This window comes from Petaurus breviceps, unplaced genomic scaffold (genome assembly GCF_028583685.1).
Source record: "Petaurus breviceps papuanus isolate PSGF00001 unplaced genomic scaffold, PetGlider_PUasm1.0 186, whole genome shotgun sequence".
NCBI classification, from domain to species: Eukaryota; Metazoa; Chordata; class Mammalia; order Diprotodontia; family Petauridae; genus Petaurus; species Petaurus breviceps.
In genome coordinates, this window is record NW_027185798.1 from 39,344,610 (window position 1) to 39,366,342 (window position 21,733).

The window sequence follows — 21,733 nt, forward strand, 5'->3', positions numbered from 1 at the left end:
TTTTCTAAATACCAACAGGGCGGCTAGGTGGTGCAGTGAATAAAGCACCAGCCCTGGAGTCAGGAGTCTGATCTCAGACACTTAACACTTACTAGTCATGTGACCTTGGGCAAGTCACTTAACCTCAAGTGCCCTCCAAAAAAAAAAAAAAAAGCTAAATATCAAGTGCCTCCTTCCTCTCTGCAGTAGAAGACACATGGAATGTTGCCTATATTCACATTTGGCCTATTTTTTTCTTATTACAAAGGAGAGTTACCAGTTGGGGTAGAGTGGGATTCTCCATACAGATTTCTCAGAAGTGAACTGGTGTAACCACCAACAGGCATAAATAACTACAGGGGACTTTCCTACTTAACGCCTTTTGAAAAGTCTCCATGCCTACCTAGAATCATCTGAATTTCTGAATGTTTTGGGAAACTAGCCTAAAAAGTCAGGCAATTCTACAGAAAGTTACTTTTCAATTGACACACTAGAATCTGAATAGGACAAGAAATAATCAAAGCTGATATTTTTTTTGGGCAACTTAAGAGAAAAAATTGATAGATGTATAGAAAAATTTTACATATACACACACAGATGCCCTCCCCCATTTGTGTCTAATGGGGGGAGGGGAATTTACATGATAATTTTGTATATTCAAAATAGCAAACTGTGCAGAACAGATTTGTAGTTTCACGTACAATCATCTTTTTAATTATACTATGTCATGAAAATGCTTGTTTCATTCCATAAATTAAAAATAATTGAGAGAAAACACCCCCCCCCTGTGTGTATCACTACCTCTAAGCTGAGCATGGCTTTTAAACCTAGCTAGAATGACCTAGCATGCATTGTTGCCGGAACCCCTTTCTCTCACCACTCTGGTTTTCTGTAGTATCAGCTTCGTGGATTTGATTGTCAAACCACATGTGAGCTACGGTCATTCGATTCTGAGTCAGGGTTCCAGTTTTATCAGAGCAGATGGTGGATGTGGAGCCCAATGTTTCCACAGCTTCCAAGTTCTTCACCAGGCAGTTCTTACGTGCCATTCTTTTGGCAGTCAGAGTCAGACATACCTAGGAAACATTTCAAAGTTGATTTTGACTTAATTAACTTGCCCAAGGTCTGGCTTGTCTTCTCAAGACTTCAGTTTCCTTATCTAAAGAAATATCTTTTGGGTTCTAACCCTTTTCTAAGAATAACCATCAACTAACCAATAAAAATTTACTGAATAAGCAACATAGCCATTAATTCCAATTTTTTGGGAGGAGCAACCAGACCCCCTCCTCCCATGCATTAAGCTTTTATATCTTACAAAGGAATACTGAGGATTAATTAACTACCCTCAATACCACAGAAGAAAGGTGTTCTTTAACAAAAAGTCTTAAAGTTATGATTTCTTCTTCTGCACTATTAGCCCAAAGGTCCATGGCCCTCTCAATCCCTCTTACCGTGACTGTGGCCAGCAAGCCCTCTGGCACATTGGCAACAATGATACCAATGAGGAAAATGACTGCTTCCAGCCAAGAGTATTCAAGAATCAGAGAAAGGATAAAGAAGGTAACTCCCAGGAATACGGCCACACCAGTGATAATATGGATGAAATGCTCAATTTCTGCTGCAATGGGAGTCTGGCCACCTTCTAGCCCAGATGCAAGTGTAGCAATCCGTCCCATTACAGTCCGATCCCCAGTGTATACAACGATGCCTCGGGCAGTGCCTTGGAAAAGAAACATTATACCAGTTTGTACATACCAGAGAACACAAACCTTCTGACCAATAAAGGTATACTCAGTTTCAGCATACTGAAAGGTAAACACAACCCATGGATTCATATATTCTTCATCTGTGCTAACAGAGAATTCAAAGGGCTGTGTCTATGACCTTTAGTGAAAGGAGTGGTCGAGTCTATAAAGGAGCTTCCTTCCCCCAAAAGGAAGCAAAGTTAACATCTGGTTCAGGGGCTCTTAATTTGTACATCACGGACCCCCTCTGGCAGTCTGGTGAAGCCTGTGGGCCTTCTTTTCAAATCTGTATTCATCAATTGAAAGAAATGCAAAATTTCCATTAGGTTTGTTATGGGTCTATCCTAGATGAGATTTAGATGATTAGCTCTCAAATTTTTTTTGATCTTAGGACCCTTTGTGTTCTTAAAAATTAAGAGGAGCCCAAACAGCTTTGTTTATGTGGGTTTTGCCTACTCAGGCAAGCTATTAACTCAGATCTTCATGCTCATATGGCCTCTGGATTACTACACTGTACACTTCTGAGAGAATCCATGAAAAAGGTAAAAAAAAGTCTTTTTCTCATTGTTTATTATCATGAAAACCCTTTGTGACTTCACAACTGCCTGAAAGGGTCTGAGGTTCTCTTTGACAACTGCTGATCTGGTGATCAAAACCAGAATCCAACTGGAAGAGGTTAGAGGAATGAATTGAAAACTAGCCAGTCGACATAACTCCCTAACGTGCATTTAATGGATTGCAGTTACTTTAATATAGATGTAGACAGAAACAGTGCCTTGTAATCATAAACCAGAGTTTCTCAGACAATTGTGTCAAGACAAACCTCACGCTGTGCTTGAATATGTACTATGTTTATAAAACTGTCAAAATGCTCTACCTTCCACGCAGTTGGTAGAGAAAAAGGCAATATTCCTCGTTTCCAGTGGGTTTTCATTAGTGAAATCAGGAGACCTGGTTTGTGGTTCAGATTCCCCAGTGAGAGAAGAATTATCTACCTATATGAACGAAAGAGTAGAAATCATTTTTTGATGAAGCGGTAAGAAATATATACCTCTTAGATTACTGTAGTCTATTAGCAATGATCACTTTTAAATTGGTGGGAAATTCAATGAGATACCAAACCTAAATTTTGTATGTGAAAGTGATCAGGGAATGAAAATCTTAGAGACATCTTGCCAAAAGCATCTGCCTAAACTAGGCTAAGCAAATTCATGGGCTTTATGGAAATAAAATTTTCAAACAGGCAATGAGACTCAAAGTGACCACACAGATTTTGCCAAAATTTGGTCTCTTTAGAGGTTCATTCTTCCCTCTCCCGAAATCCTATGTCAAGATAGCCTATATGTCAGAACAGGAAAGCAGGAAGTTTTCCAAGTAACTCCTTAAGCTTTCTGTAACAGTAGTTAGGTAATTGCTGGGGGGTTAGGATGGGAGACAGTGTCCCTGTAACAGCAGTTAGGTAATTGCTGGGGGGGTTAGGATGGGAGACAGTGTCCCTGTAACAGCAGTTAGGTAATTGCTGGGGGGTTAGGATGGGAGACAGTGTCCCTGAAACAGCAGTTAGGTAATTGCTGGGGGGTTAGGATGGGAGACAGTGTACCTGTAACAGCAGTTAGGTAATTGCTGGGGGGTTAGGATGGGAGACAGTGTCCCTGTAACAGCAGTTAGGTAATTGCTGGGGGGTTAGGGGGGAGACCTGGTCCCTGGTCACAGAAGGGGCAAAGGAGCTCCCTAGTCCTTTTATCAGCCTGATTAACAGAAATATGGAAGCGATGGGAAGGGACATGGGATAAGGCGAGAAGAACACAAAAACAACCTACTTTACATCCATTTGCAGAAATGATCCGGAGATCAGCTGGGATTCGGTCACCTCCTTTCACCTCCACTAGATCCCCAACTACAACCTCTTCAGCATTTATGCTCATTTTTTCACCGTTTCGAATCACAAGGGCTTGCTTTGGGAGGAAAGAGTTTGCATCTTCAAAAATGGGAAAAACTCACTGGCTTAAAAACATTATAATCAGCAAATTATAAGGGCTGGATCTTACGCTATCAAATATGTAACTGGTTAGTTCTCTAAAATACGTTCAACCAGTGTTTATTTTCCCCTCTCCCTCAGAGTCAAATAAATACTACATCTCTAATAGAAAGTGCTTTCCTCAGCTACCCTACTGGTGGGGAGCGCAGTAAGCAGACTAGCGTATCACTTTCCAGTGTTAAAGAAAAACAGACCTGGTTTGACTGACTATATCCCTATCTTGCAATCAGTTATGCCTCAATACTTGGAGAACCAGAACGCCAAGCTAGTGAACATCCCTGAGGCTAGTCACAGCCCCAGGTGAGAACTGGGAAATGGACCATTAAGAGAGTTGGTTACCTGTGGAACCATGTTTTTGAAGGACTCCATGATCTTTGAACTCTTTGCTTCTTGGTAGTAGGAGAAGCAGCCAGTGATAATGACCACGGCAGACAGGACCACACCAAGATAGAGCTGGAAAGGAAGGAACCAAGTGAGTGAAGGATGCTCAGTGACCAAGTACGTGGCAGCCTTCTGTTCAACTTACTGACAGTTACAAGGTGAAAGATGAAACTGAGAGTTAGTGGACAAAAACAGGAACTAGGGGAGTCTCGAATTTCAGTTTTGAGAATATGGACCTGGTGGTCTGCTTCATTAATTAGCTGAAAGCTTTGATTGACCCTCTATAGCCACATGGTCCTTAGATGACCAAATTAGTCAGAATGAGAACTACATGCCTAGAGACTGCATCACCATCTTGCTATGATGTTTTGGGAAGTTACAAGTGGGTGGTTGCAGTGGATGGAGAGCTAGATTTAAATCCCACTTCTGTGATACCTGTGTGACTTTTGGTAAAAGACATAATTTCTCTGAGTCTCAATTTCATCATTTGTAAAATCTGGGGAACTGGACTAGATGATCTGAATTCTCTCTATTCCTATAAGCCCCTCCACTGCTCAGTTTCTTTCCTCTGCTTTCTTAAAATGAGGGTCTGCTTCCCAACAGTATACAGGGTTCGGGAAGAATGACTGACTGACTCCAAAACAGCTGAGGCTAAGTGAGATGTGGGCTACTATTAATAGACGCTGGATTGAGCATAGCTCTTCGACCTGATCAGTGGAAAAGCATCAACACCGTTGGGGAGCAGGGGCTGCCTTGAATGGGCAAGGATGCCAGGTTCCAAAGTCATAGTAAGCAGAATGGCTGGTTCACAATGGCAAAGTACAGGGTGAAGTGGAACTTTGTCCGTGCTTTGCAGGATGGGGACGGAAGGGAGTATATGAAGACAGTGATTAGAGGTAGAAGGCGAGAAGGAAAAGCTGAGGGGTCTGGCAGAGAGAGAATGAGAGAGAAAGACAGCCCTGTAAAAAGAAAGACAGACAAGTTACTGACACTAGCTTTTCACAGAGATATCACTAACAGTGCTTGAAAATGAGAAGGGAAAGGGAAGGCAGGGAATAAAGAAACAGACACTTGTGCCTTACATGTACCCGGGTGACCCAACCAGGAAAAGAAGGGCAACTCACGTTATCATTCTGAGGCTCGTCTTCAGTAGCAGCTAAGATCCCATAGGCCAAGAAGCAAAGGATAGCGCCAATCCACAGCAACATTGAGAAACCCCCAAAGAGCTGCCGACAGAATTTGATCCATTCAGGAGTGGTGGGAGGAGGTGTGAGGGCATTTGGGCCATCTCGGGCCAGAATTTCTGCAGCACGAGCGGTTGTTAGACCCTGACAAGAAGAATGGAGAGGGCATGTTTTAAGCAATCAGGTTCACATCCTGCCTCTGACATGTACTATGTAACCTCCCTAGGGCTATTTCCTCAATTGTAAAATGAGAGGGTTGGCCAGAGAAGCCTCTGAAATTCCTTCTGGCTCTAGCACCTACAAGGTGATGAACCCTGGGCAAAATGCTAGGGGAAATAAGTCATGAGTTCTTCAAATAACCTTAGCACCAGGCCTTTTACATGCTGATAACCTAAGACTATCAGGCAGGGCTCATCCTTGTTTGAGGTGTCACTGAAACACCACCCAATGTTAATAGTGACAGGCCTCCAGAACACAGAAAAGAGCCCTCTCCCATTTGTCCTGGTCTGATTTCAAATTATTCAATGTCCTTCAGGTTCCAGGTGAGGAATATTTCGCTCTTACAGAGTTGCCTGTTTGCAAAAGGCCCTTGAGAAGAATATCATCCTGCCCCAGAAACTGCTAGCAAAAGGAAACCCCAGAGAACTAAGGATGAAACCTACTGTCCACCACCTGCAAGGTGATGATTTTAGGGTGCAGAATGAGACATTTTACTTATATGACTTCAGATATTTGTATAATTCCAAAAATCAGCTTTTTTGATCAGATAGGGAGAAAAAAATAGATTTTTGTTAACTAAAAACATTTAGTAGGAAGTTGCCAACAGATGTGAAATACTGTGGGACATGAGAACACTATCTTGTTAGTTTTACATATTTTACATGGTTATAAGAGATTTCCTATGGAATGAGGATAATACCTAAGTTACATAACCTTTCTTTAAATTAGAAATCAGGAAACATCTTTGTTTTACTAAGTTAATATATATTTAATAATTATATATTTATTAAACTATTGTTATAAATAAATATCTGGATTCATAAAACTGACAATTGACTTTTTAAAAGTCACTTATGCCTACTGTTTTCTTTCTGGATGCACTACTGAGTTTCTTATAATAGACAAAAATGGGGGGCAGCTAGGATGTGCAGTGAATAGAGCACCAGCCCAGAAGTCAGGAGGACCTGAGTTCAAATTCGGCCTCAGACACTTAACACACACATACACAAAAAGTAGCCATGTGACCTTGGGCAAGTTATTTAACTCCAATTGCCTTATCTTCCCCTCTCCAAAAATAAACAAATGAATGAATAGACCAAAATATGGGAACGGGAGAAGCAAAAACTTATCTGACTTAGTCATTCCCTAAAGTTTCTAAATACAACTTAAAAATTCACTAATTTAAGACTTCTACCTACCATTATAGCCTTATTTATCATCTCCCTTTCAGGTACTCCTACATTCTTAGAATTCAAGCCTCCTCAAGGGAAAGGATTGACTTGTCTCTGCACCCACCCCTAGCACTTAGCACAAATCAAGTCAAATTGATCTGATTCAGTAATTGAGAGGGTAGGCACATTTCTGATCTTTTCCTTATTTCAAGATTTGGTAAAACTGGAAGGCCATGCAATAAGCCATGTTTACCTTTTAAAGTTTGTACAGTCACAGGAATCATTTTGGGCTTTGGGCTTATTTTTGTACTTCTGGGTTAATATGAATCTTAAAGAAAATTTTTTTACTTAGTAAACAAAAGAAACCAAATGCAAAACTGATTTATTTAAAATGCTCAAATATTGTGAAAAAAGAACACATGATAAAGGGAGAATATAGCCCACAGAGCTCTGCCTCTTAAAAGGCTGTACTTACCCGGGTCAGGTCTGTTCCATATTTCTGATGAAGCTCATCAAGGCTAAGTTTATGGTCTTCCTGGAAAAAAAAAAGTAAATCCTGGGATAAATAAGGGGCAAAAATTTACTCAAAGTACTGATTAGCTCAACTAATCAACTTTTCTTATCCATTCAAAGACCAAGGCTTCATCAATTTCAAGAAAAAAAAAAGTTTATGATGTCAAAGTTGATCTACACAACTTGCCAACTAAAATTAGGTCACATCTTTTGTTTCTCAACTGAAACTTGGATCATCCAGAGACATGCCTCAGAAGATTTCCCCTATACAGTTGAGAATTTTCCAACCTATAAACAGGAAGGAGCACCCTGGAAGGGCCAGGTCTCTTAATTGTTCATTTAGGTACCCAAGACAGGTTCCAAGCTCAAGTTCATTGACCAAAGTTGTCATTCTCTACTAATAACAATACCACTTTGGCCACAATTTTAAAAGTCTGGAATGCAACCCTCTAAACTGAATGTTCTGAGGGTCCCTTTCCAAATTCTAAAATCCTGCCATTCTATGAGAAGCACAGAAACTACCAAGTTGGTAGATCCCAGAAGGCATCTTGTTCAAGCCATCCATGAATAAGAATCCCTTCTACAACACGCCCTGACAAGTGCTAATCCATACTCCTCCATTCACTATGAATGCCATATATAAACCAAATTAGAAGAACTGAAAGCCAATTTTAAAGAGGGATTTTCAAAGTAACAGTGTACATTGTTGGTATTGTGACTTCCCAAACAAAGACCTTACCATTGAGACCTCCTTCTTAAGTTCATCCATGTCCTTCTCCTTCTTGGCCTTTTTTTTATCTCCATGCTCTGACACTGCTGCAGGCTCATATTTATCACGTCCAACCTATTTTGGGGTAAGGGAGGGAGAAAATTCTTTAAAATTGGTCCTCTGGCCAGTGCCAAAGGGCACCTCAACAGGATTTCAAAGTGAACAAGTTCTGCAGATTTTTCCAACAGGCTAGCATGGTGTGGTATAAAAAAGCTGGAAATAAATGGTCAAGAGGCCTAAATTATAATCTTAACAAGAGAACTGAGTCTCAATTTACTTTGCTTTGCTCATCTGTCAAACATAAGGGGAGATTACAGAGTCTTGCTATGCTCTATGATTATCATCTGGTCTCCTGTTGGCTATATCTAGTTTTCATGTAATGATCCCTTCCTAAGGATTCATCTTGGAAGATTTGGCAGAGATGAGCTGTAAGACCATTTTACCATTGTTGTAGTTTCCAGTGGATGTGGCCACATTCTCAATTTCCAACCTCTCTTCAATCTGAAGACCAGGACAAGCTTCTTGGTCCCTACTTTCCTATTTTGAGGATTGTAGATATACCGATTGAAGAAATCACAAGTCCCAAAGTAAAATCTTTTTTTTAGCATTCACATGAGAAGAAAAAAAGTTGTTACTGAAGATGACTTAAATTTAAAAAAAAAAAGTGAGAGAGAAAGAGAATGATTGAGTCTTTTTCCCCCTTAGGAAAATGTATGGAGGGAATAGGTTGGTGAGGGAAGGAGCTCCCCTGCCAACCTGCAGAATGAAAATAAAACCTAGAAAAAGGAACATGTTCACTGCAAATGTTTTGACATAAGCAGGATGTAGAAAAGTGTGTGCATTGTCACACAATTCACAGGATCCACCTACACCACTTAAGAACTGCAACAATTTTTAGATGTTGATTCTATAGTTTAAATTTAGAATCTTCCTCCCCACCCTCCCAACCCCCCAATGCCCAGAGAGTCTCTTCAGAGGACACCAGAACCTTTGTGCTCCGATCAAATCTGAACAATGGAAGGTTGAGCCAAGTGAACTTAGAAGAACTAATTCAGCCTAGGAAGGTCCCTGTCACTGCTCAAAGTTATAAATAGGTAAGAATGGTTTAAACAAAACCCAAACTGTAAAATCTATACAATGTTTCCAGGTGTCCCTAAATAGGAATATACTAAAAGTACGTGCTAGGTGCCCCCCACCCCAAAAGCCTGCCCTCAAGGGGTGTATGTTCTAATGGGGATAGGGGTGGGAAAGAACACATACAGATAAGAAAATACAAAATACAGGGTGTCCCAAAAGTCTTAGTGTAGCTGAGCCAGAAGATGCTTGAGAGGCAGCAGGTAGTTTGGCTGGGCCACAGAGTAAATGAATATCAAGCCACTCTGAAAAGATAGGCCTAAACCAGATTTGTGAAGGGTTTTATATATCAACTTGGGGAGTATGTGTTTAATCCCAAAATGGAGAGCCATTGAAACTTCTTGGCGGGGGGAGGGATGAAAGACAGGCCAGGTCTAAGTGTCAGCAAAAATCACCAAGAGGGCTGCTACTTGGGAGATGGTTCAAAAGGGGAAAGGAAGAGAGCTAAGGCATGTCAATTAGGAAATTACTGCATTATCCTGGGCAAGGTGTCAGAGGGAGAACTGACCAGACTTGGCAGCTGACTGGATGGGGGGAGAGGAATCCTTCATTGGATGGGTCTACTGCATATCAAAAATGTACAGAAAGTGATTTTAAATGACCATTTCCCAAACAATATTGCCTTGGCTTTAATGAAAAGTGTGCATTCTGATAACAGTGATCATTATATTGCTTGTGAAGTTATCATTAAATTATATTACAGAAACAAGCATTTGTTGGCTACAGGTACATTTTCAACATAAAGTCTAGTCTTGAAAATTATAGTGTTCTTTTGTTACCTATTTGAACTTGGGGAGAAAAATCCTTGCATAAATAACTTAGAGTCAATAGTCAATAACCCCACTGCCCCCACACCCCTATCCTTTAAGAAAACCAAACCAAAGGAAAAAAGGCCTTGAACTATATACATAATAAAAGACAAGTTTACATCAAAGGGCCTCTACATTTTAAAGGTCAGCAGCTGGGAGTGAAAGTTCCACAGAAGGCTTCTTCCAAAGGAGAGGGCAATTCTCTAGCTCAGTCTCTATCTTATCTTCTAAGAATGAAATGGGTCTAAAGATAGAGGAAACATTCTTGACATTCTTTCCTACAATAGGGCACAGGGGAAACTAGGAAGTAAGGACAGTAGTAGGAAGGAATTAAGGCAGGGTCTTTTGGAAGCCCACCTGGAGCTCACCCCTTCCAGTTACCTGCTTTGAGATAGTTTGAAATTAAAAGTGCAACTGAAATGCCTCTAGAAACCTCCTAAAGTAAAAATTCTGGTACTCCAATTAATTTTGATGATCTGTTTAATTACTGGGCCTTCCCACCCCCATTTCTGCTGCTAAATTAGGGAAAAGTATTTTTATCTAGGTTCTAGAAAAGCTGTGGATCATAGGACTAGGCCATGGAACCCTGAAAATCTAGCTCAGCTGTTTTTTTAGGGTTGTTGCTTTGTTTTTTGCTTTTTGGTAGTATTTCTATCTCCACTGCCTCAGACTGTAAATAGCTAGGTGGTGCAGTGGATAGTGTTAGGCTTGGACCTGAATTCAAATCCTGCCTTACACTTAACATCTGTCTGTTTTATCATTTGAAAATGGGGATAATCACAGGAAAAACCCCTCATGGGGTTTTCATGAGGATCAAATGACATTAACACTTGCTTTGCAAGCCTAAAGGTGTAATAAATGTGATCAGTAACTGATTAGACACAGGCAGCATTTTTAAGAAAATATATACTCTTTCATTTTAAAGATGAGAAAACTTGGGGTCCAGGGAATTAAATGGACTTGCCTAAGAATCCTGACTCCAAAACCAGTGCTATGAGGCCTCTTGGATTTTTAGATTAATTTACAAAATAAGTGACTTTCCCAGGATAGCACATCAGTGAGAAAAATGAGGTCTGAAGTTGGAATCTAGCAAGCTGTTCTAGCATTTCTCCCTTTCTTTGGCCATTTCTGCATATTAAATAAAAAATCAAAAGAATGCTTAACAAAACCGTTTTAAGAAAAAGAGATGATTTAGAAGCAATGGAAAAGTGGTTTTCACAATTACGAATTCTTTCCCTTTCTAATTAGGTTTATGTCTTATTTAAGCAGACTGGCTCCCAGAAGGGCTGGGCAGCTATTCCAATTTCATTGCTTCTCTGTGGCTTGGAGTAAAGATAAGCAAAATGAATCCTCCGGATGTTATAAGGATGTCAGTATCCCTGCATCTTAGACCCACTGGATCAGCCAGTTTGAGGCTCAATTGCAAATTCTGAGCCAAGGCCTTTCCCAAGGTACTTACCCATAAAACCCACCATCCTACTCACTCTGAGCACACCAATGTGTTGGTATTAGTTTGGGTGGACATCTCTTAGACCCTCTTCTCCCCTGTTTACAGGAGAATCAAGGGCAAAGGAATGCAGTACAAAAGGGGCTTCAGACAAGTCAAGGTCTGGAACTTTTGATGGGAAACCAATTTAGAAATAAATTCATTTAAAAACATATCCTCCCCTTTAAGAACTTATATTTTATTAGTGGATATAAAACCCTTATTGTCTTAGTTGTTTGTGGAATGTTTCCAGCCTGGGGAAGGGAGGGAGAGAGGGAGGAAGGGAATCAGAAGGCTCAAGCCTTCTTCTGTATTATGCTGTGAGAACTTGATAGTCTAAGGTCCCCTGACTCTTGTACTGCTCCCCACCCAACTCCCACCCCCAAATATTGATGGGAGTGGGGTGAGGGATGGGTAGAATAAATTTATCCAAAAGACAGTTTGCAGCATTGAGGGGAAGGCAACTAATAATCAAGAAATTAAAATTTGACCTGACTTTTCATTCAAAGGTGAGTAGTCACTTTCTCTCTTACATGAAGGGAGTGTTTCCAGTTTCTGAAGAATTCATATCCTTAGTTATTCTATGAGATTATAGATTTAGAGCTGATCTTGATCTTTTGAGATTTTCAGGAGGAGATTAAGACCTAGAAGTTAAATGACCTGCCCAAGGTCACACAAGTAAATTCAAGGACAGCACCAAAATTTGAACTCAGGTTGCTACAAGAATAACCCAAGAAAGAAATAGGAATATATGTACAAGAATAAACCAGGGACCTGAAGGCCAAGAAAGAGCTGAAGGGGGAAAAAAGGAAAAGAGCTTGATTTCTTCATCTGTAAAATTCAAAGAATATTTCTATAATTCATATTCTAAATCCCCTTTTGCAAAATCATTTATTGTACTTGGTACAAATCTTCTCTCCTCTATAGATGGGGTTCCTAGGACACAACATCAAGTCCCCACTCCTTCCCACCCCGTAAAAAGGTGGGGGTAGGTCCTGGAGAGCATAATCTGGTAAACTCAGAAGTAAACTCCCTTTGTGTCGTACCCATACAGTATCTCCAGACTTGGGTGTCAGCCAGTCACCCAGCAGGAGACAGAGAGAACAGTAGCTGCCCCAAGGAAGAGAGTAAGTAAGGCTTTACTAGCTGGTCCCTCACCCCTAAATAAACAAGGCTTAAAACAAGATAAATGGTTTGTCTTTAAATTCTTAACTAGCAGGTTCTAACCCCCTTCTTTTGGGGTTTGTTTATCCTCCCTAAAAAAAAAAAAAAAAAGCCCCTGTCCCCCTCCCGCCATTCAGAGTAATTTCCCTAAAGGGCAATGGACTAGAGAACACATTTTGGGGGGGACAGCATTTATTAAAGTACCCACTATGTGCAAAGCACTCTGCTGGAGGTATTGGGCCTACAAAGATAAAACAGTTCCAGCTCTTAAGGAATTTAAGGCATATGGAACGAAGGAAAATCAAACTATTTTCTTAGAAGAGGTGAATTATCCCCATATTCTGAACACTTGGCTTCATTGTTTTCCAGACTGAAAGAATAGTTAAGGTTTATCCAAAGAATGCCCATTGTACACTATCTCTTTCGGACAGAAAGTCAAGTCAATAAACAGGATTTCAGGCTTCTCCAGGAGGTTCAATTTGCTCTCCTCCCCACCTTTCTCTCTCCTTTATCTTCAAGTTCTCTTAGGCCAACCCCGGCTGCCACCCAAGATAGCTGCTCCTACTCTGAGGACAATGAATCTGTCACTTTCCAAAACATACTTCAGTGAGGATCAGTTTTAGAGCTGGAGGGAACACCAGGCATCACCTAGTGCAGCTCCCCTTGCTTTTTCTGTTGAAGAAACTGAGGCCCAAAGAGATGGAGTAATGTCTAACGCCATACAAGGCAGCAAGCATTAACCCTATTGAGGCTTAGGAGATTTAAGGCTAAATAAATCTTAAAAAACAAACAAGGACTTCTGCTATGTTGTATTCTAAAGACACGTCAATACCATGACCCACAACACCGGGCATATTCCAAAGTCAAAATGTAAAGGTACTAGAACCGCCTCCCCCCCCCCCCCATATTCATAGCAAAACTTTGTGTGGGAGCAATTCATCAACTGGGAAACAAATTGCAGAACATGTTAACAAGCTATGGGCTATGTAAGAAATGAAGAATACTGAAATTCTGAGAATCATAGAAAGACTTATGTGAATCATTGCAGGAAGAATCAAGCAGAACTAAGAAAACACTACACATAAAGACTACATTGATACAAATGGAAACAGCAAAAACAAAACCCACAAAACACTGTAATCATGATAACCAAGCTTGGTCCAGAGAAAAGGAAAAGGATCCTTTGCACATTTATTAGAGGTGGAGAACCATTGTCTCTCTCCTCTGCCCCCCCACCCCAAGGTGTTTTGCTGAACTGCATCCCCCTTTCTTTTTTTTAATCTTTAGTACATGGGATGGCTCATTAGGTAGGGAAAAGTTGATAAAAAATTAATGTAAAACCAAGCAGAAATAGGGAAAAAAAATAAATTCTTTTCTTTTGGAGGGGGGCAGCAGGGCAATTGGGGTTAAGTGACTTGCCCAAGGTCACATGTCTATTTTTTGTGTTAAGGGTCTAAGGCCAAATTTGAACTCAGGTCCTTCCTGACTCCAGGGCTGGTGCTCTATTCACTGCTACACCTAGCCACCCCAAAAAAGAAATTCTTAATTACTATGGATGCCTCTTGGTACCTGAGCAGAAATACTGGGGTGGGATGGAGAAAGGCATAAAAGGTAGTATCAGTGAAAATACACAAGAAAAACACAGCCATCTTCATCTTTAGACTTATGGGAAAATCTAGTATTATGCAAACACTATGACCCGATGATCAAAAAGTTAAAGCCTAACTGTTAGCAGTAATTAACCATGGACTGCATTAAATGCACTGCCAATAAAATCTGTTGATGGTATTTGTAACATTTCATTCATTCAACATTTCTTTTTGCTAGAATCCAGGGAGGCAGTTGCTGCAGCATCTGGGTTCTAGTCCTGACTCTGCTCCTACATAGGCTGGTGATCTGGGAGCCGGTCCTCTCACCAACTTTCCTCATCTGTAAAATGAGCAGCTTGTACCAATGATACAGGTTCCCTCCAGGGCTAATATTCTACCAATGTAGGCCAGAGTCTTAGGATCAGAATGTAAAATGAACTCAAGGGGGTAGGGAGATGAGTAGGATGTTTTGAAACCTTCCAGGTTCTATTTGTTACCTACCTCCTCCCCCCAAATATCACAATAAATCAAAGAAATGAAGACATTTTATATTTTACAGAGCCTTGAAAAAATTCGGTACAACTAATTAGGTGAGTCATATGCAAAGAACATTTTCTCTGACTTCAGCCAAAGCATACACTTCCTCTCATGCAGTCAATTCAAAGCAACAAGAAAAAGTCCAAATTTGTTTTAGTCCTCCTTTCTCTTACTCCAGAAAGAAACTGAAAGGTGAGAGAACAGAACTATGTTTCCTGAAATTAGAAACTCTAAGTCATATTTAGAATCAAGACCTGGGAATCTCTTAGGGCTTGCTCTGTGTGTGTATGCACATACACATACACACACATGTATAATGTGTGTACACAACTGAAGGAAAGGTATTTTAGACCTTAAAAATGCACTCTAAAAAAGGGCAACGGAAAACCTGGATTACGGTTTCCATAAAGCTTGGAATATGGCATATACAAACTGAACTCACAATTTAGTTGTCTGTCTCAATCCAGAAACACAGACATGAAGTCAATGGGAGGAAAAGATTCTGAATATTAACTCTCCTTGCCCAAATTTAGGCATTCCAAACATTATCAGAGAGGTTCAAACTGATCTGACATGAGTGCTGCTTCTCATTCTGAGTTAGACCACCACAGAAATAAGCTATAACAAAAATATGCTGATTTATACCCCCAATTTAGAAAGCTGAATAGCTAGTTTAAAAAAAAGGGGGGGGGCGAGCTGGGGTGGAGGTCAGCAAGCTATGTGGTGCAGTGAATAGAGCACCGGCCCTGGACTCAGGAGGACCTGAGTCCAAATCCAGCCTCAGACCCTTGACACTTACTAACTCTGTGACCCTGGGTAAGTCACTTGAACTTCAACTGCCTTGCCTCCCCTCCCTCAAAAAAAAGGGGGTGGGGGTTACACATGTGTTTGCTGAGGATTAAGCCAGTGACATACAAGCATTTTTAAATCCAGAGAGCACCATATCTGAAAAGTACAAGGACTCAAACCCAAGATATTACTAATAATGATAATACGAGGAAACATGGTATGGTATCAGGCCTTTGTGGTTACTTGATCCCCACAAAAACCCTGTGGCCCAATGGGAAAGAGTGTGCATGGGATCTGAGAATCAGGAGAACCGGAGTTCAAAACCTGCCCCAGACAATTATTACCTCTGTGCACCTGGGTTGTCAATCTCTGTGCCTCAATTTTCCATCTATAAAGTGGGGGTAATAAAAACCACCTTTAATGAGATTGATTTGAGAACCAACGAGTCTATAAGTGTTCTGCACATCTTAAAATTCTATATAAATGTTAGCTATTAAAGTAGGTATTATCATTGTCTTTTTCAAATAACTTGCCCAAGGTCAAAAAGCCTAGTGGCAGAAGAGACTCAAACCTAGATTTTCTAATGTCAGAGTTTTCCCCACTATACTCCTGGATGCTCTTTGAGGAAATGAGAAGCCTAAAATTATCGGCAGGGTTAGGATTTTACTCTGGCCTGATTACCTCTTTTTCCTTTTTCTCTCTTTATCCCATGATCTCATCCTCACATCATAAATTTCAGTTAAAAATGAAAGCTCCCTCTATTCCAGACTAAGTAAAAGACTGATTATAAACCAGCATTTCCATTTGTTTTCCTTTCTCAAATAGCCTTTTCTGAGTCTGGATCAATCATCCATCCTCCCACCCTTCCCTAAATACTTTTTTTTTTTCCAACGTGGATTAGAGTTTCCATGGATTATAACCTGAACCTTAGTGAGGTGTAAATGTAGCCAAATGAACTTACAATTAAGAATTTACTGGTCAAACAAGTTTCTAGTTATTTTTTTATCCTAAAGGGCAGGGGCTGAGGAGGAAGCAAGGATGGGTGCCAGCTTGGGGGCACTTAAATATTCAACCTCTGAAAAGACCAAACTTGTCCCCAGAAGGTTCTGCCATGGTTAGCATCAATCCTAGAGCCACTGGGGGAGGTGGGGGAGAAGGGGAGTCTTATGATGGAGAATTGGGGGAGAGGGGGGACTAATTTAGATAACCTTCAGTTTTTTTATCTTAGTAATAGTGCTACCAAGTTACTGGCCAGCAGTTCTACAAAATAGCAAAGGGTACTAACCCAGAGCAGTTACACCCTTGTAGAAAGGTACACAGAGAACCCGGGAGGCCACAGGGCTGTTATAATGTAACACACTGATCACCAGGCAAGGGTGTGATGCAATCTAGAACTCAGCCCTCCTCCACACCTCAGCTTTGAATGACTAGTTCCTGCCATAATTCAGCTTGCATGTGGCCAGGCCCAGGCAAACTTTCCACTCAAGACTCCATTTACAATTTTTTGAGTCTAAAGTACCAGGTTTTATGAACAGCCCGAGGGGATTTAGTCACACTTTCAAGTTGAGCTCCAAAAGGGCAGCTGATAATGTTACAATACAACCAGGATTTCTGCTGACTGCTTGTTGGCTGTCTTGTGCAATCTTCATAGAGATTTTTAAAATCACTCCTCCTCTGGGTAGAACACTTTTCCAGTTAATTATCAAAGTTAATATTCAAACACACAGCCAGGGATTGCAAGGAAGCTCTAACCAAGCCCAAGGAATAAAAGAAGCAACTTTCTTAAGGCCTTAATGAAACAAAGTGCTTCTTTTAAAAAAAAAAAAATTAAGTTTCTAAAAGCAATCCATGAACATCTTTTAGGGAAATTTTTTTAAGGGAGGGAAGAAGAGAAAGGGAGGAAAAGGAACATGGACCAGGTAAAGCAAGATCATAAATTTAGAGCTGGAAAGTACTTTAGAGGTCACCCTTCATTTCACAGATAAGGAAATTGAGGCCCATAGAATTTAACTGTGCTCAAGGTCACACAGGTAACAAACTTTCAGGGCTGGGATTTGAACCCAAGCTCTGACTTCAAATCCAGTATCCTCTGGCTTTCAGCAGAACTATTTAGACCAAGAGCTTGAAGCAAAAACTTGACAGAATTCAGTTTTAATTTGTCTAGGGAAAAATGATTCAGTCCTTCTTTAATGGGGAGACCTACAGCAAAATCCAATTCTTTCAGAGATGGGCCATTACACATGCATGTAAATATTAAGAGCCATCAGCTATATACCTTGACCTTTAAAAAGTAGGGTGTAGAGAACAGAACTGAGAAAGGCATAGCTAACTCAACAATGACCTTAAAAAAATTAGCTGCTAGCCCAGGCTTCCTGGTAAACCAATTATCAACAGGCCTTTTAGTCAACTCCTCCACCCACATTTTAATCCCCATATGGAAAAATCCCAAAGCTTCTTCATGAAAGTCTTCTGAACATTTGGATTATCACATTAAATCACTGAGGGGTGGGGAATGGGGAGGGAGAAGTTGGGGGAGGGAGAAGATACAAAAAACTGTTTATGTTATCTCACCCATCAAGAACCACCACATACCAAAAAAAAAAAAAAAGCAAGCCCAAACATCTCATTCAACTTAGCAGAGCACCAAAAACATTTATTAAAATCCTGCAGCTTAGGGTCCCATAGAAGAGTTAAGGGTTATTTGTAATTTACTAAGAAATCCAGGCAATGAGAGGCTACCCATAAGACACCTGGCAGGAAAACAAGGTAATTCTCCAGCTGTATTCTGAAAGGTCTTTTGACACCAAATACTCAGGATCTAAACCTGCAAACATCTGGTCAGAAAGAACACTGAACATGACTTAACAGTTTCCTGAGTATCTCCCCCAAATCTTTAAATGTATTACCTTTCCAAAGATAAACTGCCATTTGGAGATTAATAATTCTAAAGACCTGTACGTTTAAAAAAAAGCCATCAAACTTCTACCTAGACTTTGGGGGTGCTCATTTATAGGATGATTTGGATACTTGCATAATGTAGTACATATATATTATATATAAAATACACACACATATTATACGCAGGCATCCATTACATTCCCCAAGGAGGTACAAAGCACCAGTTTTGGTTTTTTTTTGTATTGGAATTTTGCCTTTTTTGATATGGCTAATGTTGTAAACTCCTTGAGGGCAGGATTCTACCTTAGCTCACCTTTTTATCTCCCCATGGTGCCCAGGAGATAATTAGTTTGATGAATTGAAGTAAGGATTAGAAATCATTGTCATACAGAGCAAGAGGTAAAGAGATTGGACCAACGACCATTCCTTATCTAAGGCTAGAGGAGGACAGTTGGTGCATTCTATTCCCCCTAAGGGATGTCCCTTTCCCTATCCTTGCCTTTTTACTGGTTGTATCGATTGTTCAAATGTACTCCCCCCTCCTCACCCCAGCACCCTTTAACGTCCCAGATTCCGCATCAGTCCCCGTCCCGCCCCCCCGACCCCCCCCCCCCCCCCCCCCCCCCCCCCCCCCCCCCCCCCCCCTCCCCCCCGCCCTTCCTTGGAATTGACACCGTCTATATCTTGCATGCATATACTTGGTGGCATATTGTCTTTCTCCTCAGAATTGGAGCAAGTGGCCCCAAATCAGCTTTTACCTTTCTTTTATCTCTAAGAGCTTAAAGGCAAACTATAGGCACACAGTAGGCACTACTTAAGTGCTAACTGAATGACCCATCCCTAGGCACAGCACTGCCTTCCAAATTTGGCCCAAAGGGCATTTTTCTGAAGGAATGCTGCCCTCATTAATTTCGCCGATTTCACTCTTCTAATCCACATGCTCTCAACACTGAATAGCCACTTTTGTACTCGTGGGGATAATTCTGGGAGTGAAGTCGTTCTACCATAGGTCACAATTAGGTGGGAGGAAACTCTTGGGAGGGCAGCGACTGGGATTTATCTTTTTATTTTTTAACCTAATCCTGTCCTCCCCCCTGGGTCCTTCTCTGAGGAACCCGGTTGGAGTGGTTTGGGGAACTGCTCTTCGGTAGTCAGAAGGCACGGAAGGTAAACTACACACCGGAGTGCAAGGAAGGGAGGACACACACAGGTTGCCAGAAGCTTACACAAGAAAGCAAGCCCACCGAGATGCCAGCTCCATCTTCTTAGGGCTGGTGCCCTTAGAGTTGGTGCCAGTGGCTAGGTCCTGGGTTAGCAGTAAAAGCACCCAGTTAAGTCTCTAAGTATACCTTCCAGGCCACTTTTGGGTGGTGAAGAAGGCACGACCGAACTGGCAAGCACCAGCGGCTAGGACTCGGGGATGGGGGGGGGGGGGGGCTCAGCAGGAAGGGAAAACCCAGTAGTGGTTCCCCCCTCCCCCTCCAGGGAGTTCGGAGGAGGGAGGAGGCCTTCCAGGGTAGTAAGTTGGTTCACCGGGAGAGACGGGACTCCCTCCATGGCTGCCCTCCCTCCTCCCGCTCCATCCAAGCAGCGCCGGGGAGGGGGCCGCGCGCAAAGGCGCGGCGGAGAGGAAAGCCAGCTCCGGCCGGCGAGTCAGGCGTCGCCGGGGTAGGCTGGCGGAGAGGAAGAGAGTTCTCGCCCTCCGGGTGCACCGAGAGGGAAGGGGCGGAGGGAGAGAGGCGGGAGGTGAGGGCGGGGAAACGGGTCATTCAGGGATGGAGGGAGCTGGCAGCCGGCTCCTTCTCTGGGACCGCCCTTGGCCGCCTCGCCCGGGGGCCCCCCTCCCAGCCTCCCGGCCGCCGCTACTAGCTCCTAGCCCTGCGGCTGCCCACTTTCCCCTCCTCTCTGGCCCCAGGGCCCCTCGCTTAACCCAATCTTCCTTCAAGCTCCCACTACCTCCAACCTGCGCTCTCCTTTTAACCCCTCTCCCCCATCCCCATTCCCAAAGCCCTCTTCATTCAAGCGCTACCGCTTTCCCCTCCTGCCCAGTCCCAGGTTCCCATCATCTTCCTCTTTTCCCCCTTCCTCCTCCCACCCCACCCCACCCCCTTTGCCGCAGTCTCCCTCTCCTCCACTTCCTTCTACTCCTCCTCCTTCTCCTGCGCGGTAGCTCTGCGTAGCGCTCGCTCCCCCCTCTTCCTCCTTCTCCTCCCCCGGCGGCTCTGCTCTGCTTAGGGCCGGGAGAAAGGCACGCCACTCACCCCCTTCCCCATGGCTGCGGTGGTCTGGTGCCCGCTGTGCCGGGACCTGTCGCTTCTGAATCAAACAGGTAAAGGGATCAACTCCCGGCACCGGGCCGAGAGGAGCTGGAGCCGGGGCCGGGGCTGGCTAAGGGGCGACCGGGGCGCGGCCCGCTCCCGCTCCGGCTGCCTGCTGCCGCCGCCGCCGCCGCTGCCTCTGCTGCAGTTGCCACGTGTCCGCCTCCTCCTCCGCGCCCCAGTCCCCACTGCAGCTAAAGCTGGCGCCTACTCCTCACTTCCTAAAATATGCAACCTGCCTCCTTGCCCCGCCCACGGCCCCGGCACGTCACAGTTACCGGAGCAACCCGACACCCGGGCTCCCTTCCCTGTCTCCTCCTCAGGGCGCCGCAGCTCCGCCCCGGGCTCCTCCTCCACCGGCGCTGGGCTGCCCTGCAAGGGTCCCCAAGGGCCTGGACCCCTGGGAGCCACGGTGTTGCTGTGGATGCGAGGGTGCGGATGTTGAAGCTGGCTACTTGGTGCGGAAGCGGCGCAGCCACCCCAGATTGCTCGGGCGTGAGCTGATCTCTCTGGGTTAGATTTCAGTGGGGAGGAATTCATTTCTCTTCCCCTCCCTGGGCTCTCCCTCCTCCCCGCTCCCGAATGGCCCTGTGTGACGGGCATACGTATGAGAAAATAGCTGCAGTGGGTCCAGTTAAGCACTTAGAAATGAGGCGCTTACCCAGAAGCTATGGGAGCCACCCACACCTCCGCTGTCCTTAGAGCTGGGATGGAAATCTTCCACGAGCAGGCTGCTTTTTTTCCACACCTAGGCTTGGGAAGATCCGTACTGCTTCACCCGGCGTTCTAGCCTCATCCCTGTCCCTAAGTCCTTATATGACCTTGGGGAAATCACCTTTCTGGACCTCAGTCTATTTATCTGTAAAATGTAGTGTGTGTGTGTGTGTGTGTGTGTGTGTGTGTGTGTGTGTGTGTGTGATTGGATTAATTCTAAGGATTCTTACAGCTTAGAATCTTATGGTCTATGTCATGTCAGGGCCCTAGTGTCTTATTTTGTAAAATGAAAGGG

The 21,733-nt window shown here is 42.9% G+C and overlaps 1 protein-coding gene across 1 annotated transcript in view; it reads right to left on the reverse strand.

Annotated features, from left to right (window-relative positions):
• Window positions 1–20,922, reverse strand: part of ATP1A1 (ATPase Na+/K+ transporting subunit alpha 1) — a 36,778-nt gene extending 15,856 nt beyond the window's left edge. The window contains exons 1-9 of the mRNA XM_069090258.1: window positions 20,668–20,922; window positions 7,971–8,075; window positions 7,194–7,253; window positions 5,268–5,471; window positions 4,102–4,215; window positions 3,541–3,679; window positions 2,602–2,715; window positions 1,431–1,699; window positions 857–1,055 (exon numbers count right to left, since the gene is read on the reverse strand). Of these exons, the coding sequence (XP_068946359.1) occupies window positions 857–1,055; window positions 1,431–1,699; window positions 2,602–2,715; window positions 3,541–3,679; window positions 4,102–4,215; window positions 5,268–5,471; window positions 7,194–7,253; window positions 7,971–8,075; window positions 20,668–20,679 (1,216 nt within the window). The 5' untranslated portion in view covers window positions 20,680–20,922. The remainder of the gene's footprint in view (window positions 1–856; window positions 1,056–1,430; window positions 1,700–2,601; window positions 2,716–3,540; window positions 3,680–4,101; window positions 4,216–5,267; window positions 5,472–7,193; window positions 7,254–7,970; window positions 8,076–20,667) is intronic.
• Between the last annotated feature and the right edge of the window lie 811 nt (window positions 20,923–21,733).